Source organism: Anas platyrhynchos, chromosome 5 (genome assembly GCF_047663525.1).
Source record: "Anas platyrhynchos isolate ZD024472 breed Pekin duck chromosome 5, IASCAAS_PekinDuck_T2T, whole genome shotgun sequence".
Taxonomy (NCBI): Eukaryota; Metazoa; Chordata; class Aves; order Anseriformes; family Anatidae; genus Anas; species Anas platyrhynchos.
In genome coordinates this window covers 40,870,001-40,886,159 of record NC_092591.1, presented here as the reverse complement: position 1 = coordinate 40,886,159, position 16,159 = coordinate 40,870,001, and the positions used below count along the sequence as shown (strand labels likewise).

General features: G+C 35.0%; 1 protein-coding gene across 6 annotated transcripts in view; it reads left to right on the top strand.

Annotated features, from left to right (window-relative positions):
- CDIN1 (CDAN1 interacting nuclease 1) overlaps positions 1 to 16,159 on the top strand; it is a 128,893-nt gene that overhangs the window by 17,200 nt on the left and 95,534 nt on the right. For all 6 annotated transcript variants that reach the window (XR_005266066.2, XM_038179598.2, XM_027457663.3 and 3 more), the window contains exons 2-4: positions 9,008 to 9,053; positions 9,917 to 9,981; positions 12,916 to 12,976. Coding sequence is in view for 5 of the 6 variants with exons in the window: in XM_038179598.2 (XP_038035526.1) it covers positions 9,008 to 9,053; positions 9,917 to 9,981; positions 12,916 to 12,976 (172 nt within the window). In the remaining variant the exon portion in view is untranslated. The remainder of the gene's footprint in view (positions 1 to 9,007; positions 9,054 to 9,916; positions 9,982 to 12,915; positions 12,977 to 16,159) is intronic.

Below are 16,159 nucleotides of genomic sequence, written 5' to 3'. Positions count from 1 at the left end.
TTTTTAGGAGTAAATTGTTTAAAGGTGTTTGGGGATTTATTTAGTTTCAAATTGGCGTAGATACGCTTTTTACATATTGGCTAATTTTTTAACATAAAAAGAACAGTCTAATTAGCTTCAATTTGCCATTCACTAATAAAAATAGTTTTCTAAAATTAACTTTAAGCATTTATGGTTTAGGGACAATGTAAGTTTGAATAAAAAAGTTATAAAGTGGAATGATCCCTATTTTCCGCAAATCAGGACACTTAAGATCATAGTCTGAAAAACCTCTTTAGATGAGGTGTTCTACAATCTTACTCTTCTTGGGAGGAAAGGGAACTAAGACAATAGTTACCTAAACAAAGTAAAGACAAAGAACACGAAACAAATATATGAAATACTTCTTTCCAATAACAGCCAACTAAGTCTGAACTTTATTTCAACATAAAGACTTTGGCCCTATGAAGGGGGCAGATAGAAAAGATGAGGGATAAATAAATCCCTGGCTTAAATTGCAGCTTCCCTGCCTTAACTGCTTGTTGAAGTCTATTGTAATTGCAGCTAGGTGCATGTTTCGTTGCACAGCTGTCATCAGGTAACGAAAACTTGTGTATTTCTGTCTGATGGAGCAGCATTTAGATTGTGTTACAAAGAGAAAAAAGTTCAAACTTGAAAACATGTTTTCTGTGTAGCCTTAACTGAAATAAATTGAAATTAAGTATGGATGGAGTACATTTAATGCAGCCAAAGCATTTGCAGAGGTTTTGCTTTTCTATTTCAGTCTCTGCTTTGCCTCTACTTAGGGAATGTGTTCACTCCCTCTTTCCTGGCTGTTACGTTCCTGCTAAACTGAGGACATGGACATTGCAATGCCACATAAGCAGATTTGCTATGTTAGTTTCGAGCTTTGCAGTTATTTTGTTTAATTTATTGAATTTATTTCTGAGAAATTGTATTGGCAGAGTTAAAAGAGAACATTAGAGAATAGCAGGAGAAGGACATGGGAAGAAAAAGTCCTGAGATTATCAAACTGAAGGTGGGAGGCAAACTCTATTTGACTCCTCCTATCAGTTTCTTTTGTCAATGGGCTCCCTGACTAGGAGATCAAAGGGTACCAGAGTAGTTCTGGTATGTGTAAGTTGAAAAGATTTGAAAGTCATTGAAACCTTATGTCAGAATATTTGTCGGAGAGTTTTAATTTCATGTTCTAGCATTGACACTGTATTTTTAAGCCTCTGTTGTGAATATCCTTTGGTTCTGTATCGTTGCAGATTCTGTTTGAAAAATGAACTTTACAAAGTAGTTTTGTGTTTTTGTGGAAGAGACTTTACTTGAAGCATTAGTGAAAAAGTTTTTATATATAGGAGTCTTTGTGTGGGTTTGGCATTTAAATAGTTTTGAGCATACTACAACACTGATGTTTAATTCTGGAACGAAAAATACAGACAATAAACTGTCAGAAATATTGTTCTGATATTTGCTTACTAACATGATGAGACCAAAACGTAGTTTCTTTTCAATTGGAAATATCACTCCTCTGTTCCAGTGTTTTCAGAGTTCCATCTTCAGCCACAAAAGCTACTGTTGCTTATTCCCTTGGAAGGGGACTGTTGTTCGCAATGTGAGTGTACAGAACCATATAGGAAAAAAGCATCTTTCTTCTGACTTCTTTTTTTTTTATTTTGGGGGCTAGATCAAAAATACCTTGTGACAATTAGAATATTGTGTATTTTGAGTTAAACTTGTATTATTGCTGTGGAAAGGTGTTTTGTTGTTTTTTGTTTTTTGTTATTAATGAAATGAGGTGGAATTCAGTTCTTTGGGGAGCAAGCACTATGTTGTGAGCATTGCCTGTATTGATAATTGGTATTTACTTCTTCATTTTTTTCACATCAGTTACGAATTGTTTGTTGTCTGCAGTTGTTTTAAAATATATTGGCTGTTACAACAGACACAAAAAAATGAGGTGTCTACAGGAAGAATTGGTGCCACGTTCTTAAAGGAACTTCTAAGTCTTTCTAAATGAAAAATCATTCAAACAGTATCTAATACTGGCAATTTTCCTCTGTCTGCTGCTAGAACTTATTGGCCAACTAGGTCAGACATTATTAAAGTTCAAGTGGCCCAGTGGGAAAAGTAATGGCCTTATGCTACTATGAATTTTAAATGCTGCCATTTCTATGTATTGCACCATCATCTGTTCTTGCACATCACTAAATTGTATAGAAGTTGTGAGACCAACCAATGTCAAGGTCATAGAAGTGATGACTCTTCGCAAGTAGCCTTCTCGGAGCTTTTGTCATACAGTTATTCTCAAAACCTTGGCTATAGGCAGCAAAGTTGTGTGCACATGCCTGCATTTAACCTTTTCATTATTCTTGGATATTGTGAACCTGCAATGTAGGAAGAATTTTTCTGCAGACTCTTTATTTTTGGTTTTTATTTTTAAATCTACCAAAGCTATAAAATTGATGCAAAGACAGTTTTTAGTTTGTGATTCATATTTACATCTTCTGAGTCAAGCTGTTGTACTGTTTAATGACTGTGTCAGCTCTACCACAGGTACTCCTTTTTATCTATATATTTATTGAATTTTTATGGTATAAATATATTTATAATGGAAGTATTTCCCCAACATATGGTAATGGTTTTATGGTTCCCAAAATACAGGTATAGTTGGAAAGTTGTAATATTGGAAGATACCTGCTTTACAGAAATGACAGTGCTGTAACTGAAGACCTACTGTCTTTTATGTGACTTAGTTACTCCAAATCAAATTCAGTTCCTGATTTAGGCACATATGTTGACACACACATATTTATACATACATACACAGACATGTACATTGATTTAGCTTAAATTGGTCATTTGCTGACTTCAATAAATTCATGTTAGATTTGTGAATGGTAAAGTATATATGTGTACAGAGACAATAATTTGCTTTTTGAGAACTTCCACTCAGTGAAGTGGCCACAAACATATTAAACCTTTAGGAAAGGTTTTAATATTAAAAAAGAGAGGTTAAAACCATAACTTTATTCTAGTAGTCAGTGACTTCCTCTCCTTCATTCCACATCCTTTAATGCTTAGATTTGTATCAGCATAGCAGTTCTCAAATCTTAGTAAGCCTTTGTTATTCCTGAGGCTTACTAGATCCTCATGTGGACACATTCAGATGGTTAAGGAGCCTTCTTCCCATCCTGACACTTGAAAGAAATTCTGAGAATTCACTTCTTGTCACCTTCACTCACAAAGGAAGTTCACCATCAGACTGGTTTTAGTTGATTTACAGGCATAACTGCAGTGCTTGTCAGCCTACATCTTGCAGTTCTAGGAAGCCATGGAGGCTTTACACATCTGTGCATGTATTACGTATTTGAACCAATGCCGCTATAATTATTGATGGAGTTTTTAGAAATCAAGTGGTTAGTGATAAGCAGTATGCAAACATGGATTTCTGTAGGAATCCCTGTTGCAAAGAGTTTGCAGCACAGAAGGTGAGAATGAATATGCTCAGCTTTGTTTCATGTCTTTAACGATGGAAAAACACATTTCAGACACATTCTGGAATTTTAGGATAACTGCAAGTATTCTCCTTTCACCTCCAGACATTTAAGTTTGTCAAAATCATATATTTCTTTCCTCACATAGATACTTAGTTCAGCATGGCAGCATCATACAATTCTAGGCCTAGGTTGTATTTATTACTTATATTTTAAAGATAAATATCACATTGGCAAAAATATTTTAAAACTTATTATATGTGGAAAGAAAAAGTTCATTTCTGGTTACTAGAAATGAGGGTCTCTTGCTGTCTGCTTCAGAACATTTCATGAAGGGATATGACTAGCACTCCATACTCATGCTGAAGAATGTGAAAGGAAAGAAACAACTTCTTCTATACCTGAATTCCTACAGTAGCTAAGATACACTGTTGGATGCTCTTCCAAGAGAACCTTTGACAGTGGTGCTTTGGGATTTCACACATTACTGCCTCTGAATTTTGGAAATGCAGATCCTTTCCTCACACACAGTCTTTTAACCATTATGTTTATCATCTTCCTGAGGTGGAATGTTCCATTTTGTGAAAGGGAAGTAATGAAGGTATGTTCTTTGTAGATTTCATGTGTTAGGGAAAAAACAGACAAAACAAAACAAAAAAAAAACTGGTGTGTATATAATAAGTATTACATTGGTTTGTTTCATAATGGACTTTGCTCTCCCCCTGCTTGTCTCCACTTGTCTGAATTGTTACTGGCTTAAATACTGTAGTTCACATTTACCCTTGATTGTTTATTTATTTATTTATTTACTGGTCAGTTCAGGTAGTCTTCCGTTGTTCCATCATAAAATACGTGAAATGTAAAGCTGCATTTTTAGTTGTGCTATTTTGGGCAAAAAGTGTGGAGTTAAAGTTGAGGAAAAAGAAATTCATTTTCAAGTGAAGAGATGAAACAAGTAGAAACTCATTTTTGTACCAAAAAATTTACATTTGGAGAAATTTCAGCAAATGAAGTGGGAAGTTTAAGTTTTATCTTATCCCTAAACAATTCATTATCTGAAAGGGATGATAATATAATAATTGCAGAAGTCATCTTTGGATTTTCTCAGGGCAAGGCTCTAGTAAGTAGCAAATACTAAGTTGGACAGCACTCCAAGTCTTGGCTAGACCTGCAAGCATACTTTGTAGAGATGTTAATTTGATCCAATTAAAATCTTTGGGTCCTTACTAGCTGCTTCTTGGCCATAATTTTGTATCATCTGTAGTTGTGAAGCACTGATCTGTGTCAGCATATTATCTATTACTAGTTAATACTCACTGCAACTCATTGCAGACATTCTCCAGAGATTATGGCACTTCTCTATCAGATTCTGGGATTCATTAGAAGAGACTAGTCTAAGTTTTATTCTTACATGTTAAATAACTTAAAGGCATATTATTTTTCTGGCACCAGACTTGCAATTGTCTTTTTAGCTTGACTTATTTCTAGCATGTTCTGGTCTGACTTGGGCATCCCATTCTAAACATGGATGGGATTTGAAAGCTGTAATACTTTTTTTTTTTTTTTTTTTTTACATGAAAAGCAAATTTTTATGTCTTTATATCATTTGGAACCCAGAAATAATATTCCAGTATTTTTAAAGAATTATTTTCTTTAAACAAGACATGAACATTTTGTAGTGCTGGGTAGGTTTTAGATTTCACACTGTTTTCTGCATAAATCAGGTTCTGTATTGACAAGAGCACAAACTACATCAGGCATTCAGATGGAAGTATGCCACTAACATCAACAGAGTAACAAAAGGTAAATTGGTTCATTACAGATACTGCTGTACAAGAAAAAGAGGGTATTTCAAGAGCTAGGCTGGTTGCTTTGAATGGAGTTCTGGGAGTTATCTCCATTAGCATCTGGTATTGCAGAAGGAAATGTTTCCATGAAAGTGGCTGCTACAAAATTTACAAGGAAAGCCTTCTTGGTTTACTAGAAAATATATCAGCTATTTAAACTAGGTAGTACTGAGAATTATGGGTTTGGGATTTGTTTGTTTGTTTGTTTTAGAAAATCTGTAAGTCCATACCATGGCTCTACAATCAGTTCTCAACCAAGGCGCTTCTTTGATAGAAACGTGTCTATATATTCTCAGTCATCCAGTAAAACCTTTATGCTTTTATATGAAGTTTATTCTGTAAGAGGAAATAATGGAACACTGAAATTTTATTTTGAATAAAAGGTATTTTAAGTAGTATGGTTGTTTTCCTCAATACCTTAGCAATATTAATTTGTCTGCTCTTTTGCAGCTTTGAAATCTTGCAGAGGAAGGCTAGAGCCCTAGGCATTTGGCAGCGTCTGTAGCATTAATGGCACTCAGCACTAACCACAGCATGGTGGGAGGTTAGCAGGGACCTCTGGAAGTCTGCTGCAGCCCCCTGCCCAGGCAGGGCCACCCAGAGCACACTGCCCAGGACCACATCCAGGCGGTTTTTAAACATCTCCAAGGAGGGAGACTTCATAGCCCCTAACTCTGTAACTCCAGTGCCAGTGCTCAGTCATTCTCACAAGTTCCTGGTGTTGTGACAAAACATCACGTGTTTCAGCTTGTGCCCTATTGCCTCTTGTCCTGCCACTGGGCAACATTATAAAGAGCCTCACTCAGTTTTCTTTGTAGCCTCCCTGCAGATATTTGTATACACTTGATAGATCCCCCCTGAATAAGTTACGTAGCATTAAACTGAACTGTTGGTATCAGCTGCTCTGTGGTCTTTTTGTGCTATGTCTTGCTATGCAGATGCATTTTCATGACTTCTGTCCTGTCTCCAAGTACACTGTACTGTCTTTTTGCACACTTTTCAAAACCATGATATTTGAGTTTGCTTTCAGTGGTACCTTGCATTAGATCCTCCAGCTGTGTTTTAAGGAGCTTTTTCATTTTGCCAGGCAGTTTTCATTTTGCCAGCCATTTCATTTTGCCAGTGGCAATGAAACTGTGGCAAGGAAGCATCAAATGGAAGATGAGTGTTTTTGGTGTTTAACAGGGAAACTATGTTAGTAAAAGAAACATGGAAGCAGCCATTTGAAGATACAAATCCACTTCTCTTGGAGAAAGAGAAAGATCTGGTAGTAAGGCTTGACGTTCCTGGAATGGTACTATTAAAGTAGTTCTCCATCAATGCTGTAATGTTTTTGTGCTGTAATCTAGTATATATGCAACTTCTTCAGTTTCTGGACTGAAGGTTGGTTGTTTTTTTACTATTTGTGGCAAGTCTTAAATGATCTGAACAGTTGGAAGCACAGGAGTAAACTTAAGTAGAAAGATGAATTCAGGGACACCAAGGGAACAAAAGGACAAGAGTCATGTGTGTGTGTAGGAGAGATAATGATCTCAACTCTTTGATATATCAATGATTGTTTTAAGGTAATTGTACAATAACTATAGTAATTCTACAGGCAGTAGTCTAAAAATACAAAATTGGTGTATCGGGGAGAACTCAAACCAAAAATCCAGTTAAATGCTGTCCTGTTTTTTTGTTGTTGCTTGGTTGGTTGGATTTTGCTCTCTTGTTGTTGTTTTGCTTCTGAATCTTTTGTTCTGCATTCAGTTCTACCATTATGATCATGTAAATCTGCCAGATAATAATAGTTACGTGGAGAGCCATTAGGGGGCCATATGTATCCAACTTATTTATAGACTGCAGGGGTTTTTGTTTGTTATTTTTGTTGTGTTTTTCAAATAAATCAACTTGGAAAACTATAGCCTTGCATATGTATATTGCCTGTGTGTATATGTAATCTTAATTTCTTTCCTTTGTTCACCTTTTACTGATCACATCTGTATATCGAAGGTTGTCATAACTGAATGATGCACCTTTTTGGGGAGGCATTGTGGTACATATCTCTTAGCCTCTGTGACAAGTTATGTATATTTAAGAATATTTAAAATCTTGACTATATTGTCATTTTTTTTCTGTAAATTTTATTTCTCTGTAAATTTCTTAATCTGTATATTAGATGGGTTATATTGCTACCATTTTTCTACAGTTTTAACGTTCAGTCAGTGAGTACTCGGGGAGGACATTTTCACGTGTAAGATACCAGAGACCAAGGCTCACCTTACTGCTGTCACACAGATGTGCTGCTGGGCAGACAAGCCTATGCTACGGTATTGTGGCAAAGATGCTGGAAGCACAGATACAAATAACCAAAACCAATAAGCTCACTGTATAGCACAGCATTAACCTGGTTACTTTGCTCATAATGCTTCAACTAGTTGATCTAGGGGTAACTTTCTATTGTGCTGCATAGACATACCTTCTGTTTCAACTTGAACATGCTATTTAGTCCTTCAGTACCTCGGTCTTCCCTTTTCAAAAAGGGAGTCAGACTTATCTTAAATTAGTATCCCTGAGGAGTGAAAATTGCAAGGAGAAAGGCCATTTAAATAGGGAGAGCATATATACATTAAATGTAAATATGATGTAATACAGGCATTAAACTCACATACAGGAAATCTGGCAGAAGAGCATGACTTTAGACACTGCAGAATATTTGAACTACTTATGTTATGCCTTAGTAGGTAAGTTTGTGACAGAGAAAATGTTAATTATTCATAGTGCTTTGCTGTACCATAAAACTTGATTTATTGAGACTATAATTTGTTCAAGTTGCATGTAGTAGGAAAATATATCAGAAGTAATTAATTGTATTCAGGATGCGATGAGGTAGATCTATCCACAGAGGACAATTGAAAACAGTAGCGGTGTGGTATTGATTGCCTTTCAGAGGGGAAAAAAAAATCTTGTCCCATTTCTAAATGTTAACAATTCAGAGAGAAAAATTCCCACTTGGGAAGAATGCTTTCCAGGTTGCTTCATTGCCAGGTGTTTGACATTGAGTGGAGCCTTAGATGAATGAAGCTTATGGCAGCTTTTGGAAATGACCGACTCCGGGGAATCTCGGCTTCCTGCTGTGAAAGTTTCTATTTTCAAAGCACATCAGTTTCAGTGGGAATGTTCCAGTGGTCCCATATGCTACTTCTGACAGAGAGGGAAGTTTTTAACCTGAATATGAGACAGCTACTGAAGAGCTTCCCTTGCTGCTAACAAAATGAATTTCAATATGTTGCCAATGAGCAAGCGGTATGTTCCCAACTGCTGATGGAATTTAAGTCCATCAATTATTAATGGAAATTTTGCTTTGTTTTCCTTTTTGTCTTTTCCCTTTTAACTCCAGTACCTGCTACTGCTAGGACTTCGCAGGTTCTGAAGCTGAAAAAGAATCACCCAAACAATATGCTAGTTTGCTTTGAAACTCTTGCTATATTTTCCTCCCCTCCCTCGTACGCTCTCTCCTTGACCTAGCAGCAGGAAGCCTTTGTCTGAGGTGTTCATCTGGAACAACTTTTCCACACTTGTTTTCATGTTCTGTTAGATTACAGGGCAGCAGGCCTACCTTTGAAGCTCCCTTCTCTTTTGTTTCTTTGCAGTGCACTCCAGTAATTAACTTTGTCCTTCTTTTATTTGTTCCAGTCAATCGCAGTCCACTCTGCTGAGCATCTTCTCCCAGGAGTACCAGGTTAGAAGTTTTCTCCTTTGTGAGGGTTGACAGGTGCCTAATTGAATGATGAATGTCCCTTTATTTCTTTGTAATTGAACTGCCAGCTTTCTGATTGGTTTGGAGGATGTTCCCTTTTCCACATCAAGTACCGCCTGAGTCTCAGTGGATGGCTGCCAAGCCTACCCATCCATCTGTCTAATAACATCTAGCCTTTGCTTATTTGGTGGACCTGTAATAAATTATGCTAAACCATTATTATTCTGACAATAATAATTTCCCTGTGTTGCGTGGTTCCATGTGCTAAATGTTTGCTGACTTGCACTGTCAGTGCTGCTTTCCATTGCTGACAGAGATGATGATAAATGACCATTGCCGGAGTGGCAGAAGGCAAGAGAGGCAGAAAATGGAGTCATTTATCATGAGATGACAGGTGTCAGTCAAGTGGCAAGTCTCTATGGAATTACTTTTTGTAGTTTTTCAAATAAGTTGTTTTTAAGCAATGTTCTTCCTGGTTAAAAATGCCAATTGAATTGTAAAACTAGAGTGCACCAGACTTAGATGGAATTGAATTGAGGGAAAATTAATACAAAGGTTGAAAGAGAGAACAAGTTTTTCTTTGCCCTCTGCAGCCTTCAGTAAACTTATTTAGATTCAATTATTGTGACCTTATTGGCTTTTACATATATGGTACATTGCAGTACAGTCTGAAGACATTCAATTCAATAGGTAGATTGAACATCATTTCTGTATAGAATCTAAAAAAGTAGTTCAGTTTATATATCAAAGTGTAGCCAAGAAGCATGTGTTTGGACAGTCATGATTTCTGTGTTTTCATCTGTGACACATTTGTATGAGCATTTGTTTTTCTTTTGTTTTTCTAGAAACAAATCAAAAGAACACATGCCAAGCATCACACTGCTGAAGCTGTTGAAACTTACTACCAAAGGTATGACCTCCCCGCCTCAGTTAAGAGTATCTTCGTAACTACTAGTTGCTATGGCAATTACAAGTAAATTAGCTTCTTAGTTTATGAAGACAATTTTTGTATTAACCTAATTTTTTTTTTTGTGAAAGTGCAGAAAATTTTCAGGTTCTGGTCAGGCGTATCAAAAGAGTTATACTTCCTTGGCTTTAAGTCCAAATAAGCAAATATTATTCTTTAGAGTGTATGTGGTAATGTTCATTATATATTGCGTATAGTTTCTAATTATGGGATTTCAGTATGAAGACTAGCATTGACGATAAATTCCTTGCAGTGAGGAAGCTTCTTCTGTTGCAGTTGCTTGTCCTTTTAAAAACAATAGTTGTATTACATTACAAAAAGTTACATATTAAATTAGTCTATTGCCAGCTTCAATTTTTAGATCACTCCTGTTTTATCAACAGAAGTGTCAGAAATAGCTTTTAAGGGAGAATGAAAACCTTTATGTTATTTTTACAATATTCTACAATTATTTACATCTTAAGCTAATAAAATATTTGCTACATCTTATAGTTTGTCTGCTAGTTCTATAAGCTTTACTTAAAATATTGCAATGACATAATTGGGGCATAATGATAACTGATAAAAATATGCAATTAAAATATTACTTTGTAGACTGACATATCTGAAGAGCTTGCATGGCAAGTGAGTTCATACTTGTGATTATACATGTCTGATATTTATGATTAATGTTAATCTATGTGAACCAGGAAAATGAACAAAAAGCCTCCATTTGTAAACAATTAACTCCTCTGTGCTTCTGCAAAGTCATATATTTAAAACCTAAGGGCAGCCTGATGATACTAGACACTGGTTTAGAAAATCTGGTGTGAATTGTGCTCTTTTAGGGGCTTGATTTTCTTTATTTTAGTAGTTGTATTGTTGTGTAAAAATGTTTCTGTGATGATAGTGTTACCAGTTCCATTAAAATAAACCTGGAACACAGAACCAGGTTTTGCTTTTGCAAAGTAGAAATGTTAAGAGCACCAGTAGGGTTGTAGGTATGTTTACGTTTGGTTCCCATCAGGTAGGAGGATCTATCTCCTGTCTCCTCCTGCACTGTCTGAAGTGTGATAGCAGTACATAGCTGATGCATTATGTATGAAGCTATATGGTGGTGGTAGGAAAAATCTTTATGCTATTTCTGGGTTTTTCATATTGCAAATATATTAGCATGGCCAAGTAGAACGCACGTTTTCAAATCAGAGATGTTCTGGTTAATAGTTAGAAAACTCATCTCAGTCCTGTTTTAGGAGATTTACAGTGTAGTAGGTTTTGTAAGCTGCAGTGGCAGTGTTCTTGAGTCAGAAACCAGTTTGAAATGCTACAAGCATAAACATGACACATATCTTCTGATCTATTCTTCTGTGGCATCCATCAGTTGTACAGTGTGCGTGGTATTCTCCTTCCTATTCCCTCCCACATACAAACAGATAATTGTGTTTCTATTGCTTTTCTCTGTCTGAAGCTATTTTTGAATGTAGTCATTTCCAGTGGTCCCTGTTAGAAGCAGGTAGAATTGCAGTTGAGTGGAGTAGTTCATGCTGTTCTGCGGAGACTAAATTTGGGCAAACAAAGCCAAGTTACAAGAAGTTTCAATGAACTTTTCAGAACAGTATTGCCATCAGCATGTGAAACCTGTTAGTCCATAATGGAATTGCTAGTAGCATTGGAAATAACTGAGAGAAAATTACTCTGTTATTAGAGGTAGCTTTGGCATTCAATCAGCTTCATGCATGTTTTAGAACATTAGTAGTCTCAAGCAGTTCTTCCTGGTTAATTATTTTGTTTGTGAACTCGTTTTTTTCCCCCCATCCATTATAAGCTTTTTAGTGTTTAAGTACACATGAGGCATCTTACTTTGTGTTTTTACGTAGGTTACCTTTATTGCTGAAAAAGGTTACAGCAATAAGCTTCTATTGTTTCCTTTATTCATTAAGCCCCAGAATAACTTGCAAGCAAACAGGCCTCTCATCCTCTGCAGTTTCATGTAGAGGTTTTACACCCATTTCACAGAAAGTTAACATGATTAAAAAAAAAAACAAAAAAAAAAGTCTGTAACTAATGAGCAGGAGAGGCTTCTGATAGATAGATAATGACAGAGGTAGAAAGGCTGTGGCCTTCTAATGATGTCAGTAATGATTTGCTATATGAATAAAGATACGATAAATGAGCAGGTTCAAATGTTGATAACTATTGTTCTTTTCCAGATGGCTACAAAACACAAAGTGGCTTCCAATAATATAACTTCCTCCCTGCAGATTCTGAGTATTGGACTTTCTGTCATCCTTTATAGATCCTAATTCTCCTTTTCATATTTCTTCCTTTAATATTTTTACAATAATAATTTAATTGTTAGACTCTGATTTCAGTGATATAAGCTTTTAGTATGCAAACTATTACCTACTATTACCCTGGTTGATAAAATCTGTGATAAAACTTTTGAGTATACGTTTTTGTGCACAGTAGTAAATTGAATAAGATGTACAGTGTTTTGCACCTGCATAGTTGAAGATCAGATGGAACCCAAAATCTTTACTGGGAATAATAGAGATTTCTTGTCTGTTATGCATCTATAAATAATACAGGTATAAGTTATTTGTAGGATATTAAGCCACTTTTTTTTTTTTAAGACTGTTTTATTGATTTATTGTTTTTTTTTTATTTTTTTTTAACCAATGATTTAATTGAGATTGATATATCTTGCAGATGAATAAATAGGAGGCAATGCTGGAGAGTTGGTGATTGTCTAAAATACTTATTTCTTAAAATATGTCTCATCAAATACTCTGCACTGGAGTATTTTCCCCTAAATGAAAGAGACTCACAGGGCATACTGATGTGTATAAACTGGCCTTTTCTTGCCACTACAGAATTACCTGTCTTTGTCTTGTCTAGGTACCTGAATGGGGTGATGAAAAATGCAGCTGCCCCTGTGTTACTGGAGCTGGCCAATGAGGTAGTAATCTTCACTTTTTTCTTTAATCTTCCAGTGTAAAACCTAAGGGGCATATCTATAGTGACTTTACTGAGAAATGTAATTAACCTAAAAAAAATGGTTTCCAGGCACATTAGACATTTAAAATTGTTCCCCAGTCTGTTAGTACTTATAATAATTAGACAAAAGCCTCATTTATTAATAAATCAGTTAATGTAATTAGTCTTCTAACTTAAATGAGAATGTGTGAGAAACTCTGAATTTCTGTTTTGCTGGAAATTTCAGCCAAAACATAGATCTTTAATGCACAAATTTACTGAAGGTTCTTGCTAATTTGCTGAAAGTTCCTTGATTAAATGAAGTTGCATCAATTATTGTTGTTTCCTTGTGTTTAATAACAAACCCTATTTTAAGATTTATTTTTTTTTTAGTTGGAAGGGTTAAAACAGTTCATTTTCTTGACTCCTTTTATTTCTGTCCATACAAGTTAAGAGGATGGCTAATGAGGACTGCTTAGTGTAAAGCAATTAAGCAGAATAAATTCTTCAGTATAGCCATGTCCTAGAAAAGCTGATGTATGAAAAGTTTGGGACTGTTGCTATTAAAGTGATCTTCGAGGTCTCTTCCAACCTAGATGATTCTGTGATTCTGTAAAGTCTGACAAATGTATTGATGCTGTTCATTAGCTAGAATATGAACCTACCTTGGGATTCAAGGAAGGTGTTCTTTGCATTAAGAAATGTTCTCTAAAGCTACCTCAAAGAAGATGTAAAAAGTTTGAAAGTGTTTTGGCAAGCCTCCTAGAGAGAAAAAAAAAAATGTACCTCTTAAGTTCTAAAATATTTATTTACAATAGTAATAACAATACAATAGCTCCATGGAACTGCTTATGCAACCCTCAAAGGGATAGAATGAAATGTATGCTGTTTTTGTGCTGCATTTTAATAGAAAATGTAAGAAGGGGGCAGAAAATGAGTGTTTGCATTAAAAATGATATGGCACTATGAACATTAAGTGTTGCAATAGCAGCAAGTTCTACACGTTACATTAGTAAGAGAATGGTTTCTTTCTCATGTACATTGCTGCAGCTAGTAAATGAGCGATTACCTATCAATTACTAGAAGGTTTTAATGGTCTGTGAAGTGTCCACATATCCTCATCATACAGTTAGCATAGAGTAAAGGATTTATTTTATATTAGTAGTGATATGTAGCTTTTTCTTTATTTTTTAACCATTTCTGGAAAAAATAGGTCTTAAAATACATTCTGTTCTCACTACTTTACATAAAGAAGTACCATCTCATTAAGAATTTAGGTAAACAACTTGATTCATGATATATTGCATCCATATTATAAGGGAACTGTCATAAAATGTTTCAAGCACAAAGTAATATAGTAATATACTGGTTCTTTGTATATTTTTTCCCATTGATTTAGAGATTATGCATATAATTTCTGACTCTAGTGAGCGTATCTTTGTTTATGTTATACTAATGCATCTTTGCAATTCAGATCAAAGATTTCTGCAGTTCAGAAATAAATAAGAATTAAATCTAAGAGGAAGAGATGATATACAAAGAACTTATCTGCTTCTGATTTCATAGTAGCAGGTATATAAGAAAGGCAATGCATTTTGTGACTGCTGCCTAATGCATTAGGGAAATGTGGCAATAACCAGCCCCAGATTACTGCTTCCAAACAATCAAGCTGCCATTTTTATATGATAGTTAATATTTAAATGACATACTCTTGCATCTGCTGACAATTGATGTAATGGTAATACTTTATGAGTCAATATATATTTAATCAGTGGAAACTGTAAAAATTGATGAGAAATATATAACACAGGTGCATTACAGTGTGTAGCAACCTTGTTAAATAGGAACAGCACCATAGTACTATCTTCTGGGTTTGAGGTGGTTTTGTTGTTTGTAAGTGGTTTTTGTTTTTCTTCTGAGGATTTGTGAGACTACTTTTAAATTATTATTTTTTAAGTTTATCTGCCACCTGCTTCATGTTGTATATCTAGTGAAAAACGACTAAAATAAATCTCATTTTTGTTAGATAGGAATAATAAAATTAGTCACTGTTCTCTTCATACAAATATTTTCATGTGAGATTTGAAGCACTATGAATTTTACTTACATGCTAAATTCTGACGTGAGGCATGATGGCCCTATTTCAAAGAAAGATGGACACATGATTAATATGAAAATTAGGGAGATGCAAGTACCTGAACTAATAAGGTAGTCCTTATTCAGGCTGGACTACCTTCAGTAATTTCACCATTTTTCATGTGTCAGCTCTGATGTGGGTTACTGGAAATAAGCAGCTCCGTGGAAAGCATTTCCCTTCTTGGGGAATTTAAGGGCATCCAAGTACATACATATTTGGAAAAAATATATGCACAAATGAAACCACCTTTTTTTGTCCAGTTATTAAATCAAGCTACATTTTTTTGTATCAATATTGAACTTGAAAACATGTTAAGAAGATTTCACTGTGACAATTTATGAGCAAGGTTTAGCTTCTCAATGTTAAAATTCTGATTCACTGGAGTATTATAATGGTATCTAAAAAACTATTCTAATTTCAGGTGGAACTACACCATATAATTTCCAATACATATAAATCACATTAAAGTTGAGGAAGAACTTTGTTTAGAGGGAAAAGTTAAATTCTAAAGACATTTTTACCAACTCCAGCACATCTGTTGGAGGTGAGTTAGTCAGCAAAACTAAGGAAGATCTGTTGATGATATTAAGGCTGTGTCATGTCACTTGATGGGTGCTGCATATTTACAGCAAAGGATCAACACTTCTTTTCCTTGTTAGGTAACAAAAGTGATTTTATAGCCATCTTTTACAACAAAAGTTCAAATACAAAGCATATAGACATAAAAAAACAGTAGTGTATGTTATTTGCCTAGAATATCACTACTAATGTTATAAAGTTCTGATACGTTTTAGATATTTGTCACATCCCTACTTACTTTATTTGTTAGATATATTACACTTCAAACATAAAAATAACATAATCACACACAGATACATCTTCATAGCGCATGGAAAAAAAAATGAAATCAAAAACTCAAATACTTAATTACATGTTGACATAAAGTAAAATTGTAGATTCTCAGATGAAATTTGGTTTTCTGTTGGTTACTATGGATTGCTGCTACCTCTTTGATTCAAATAATTGAAC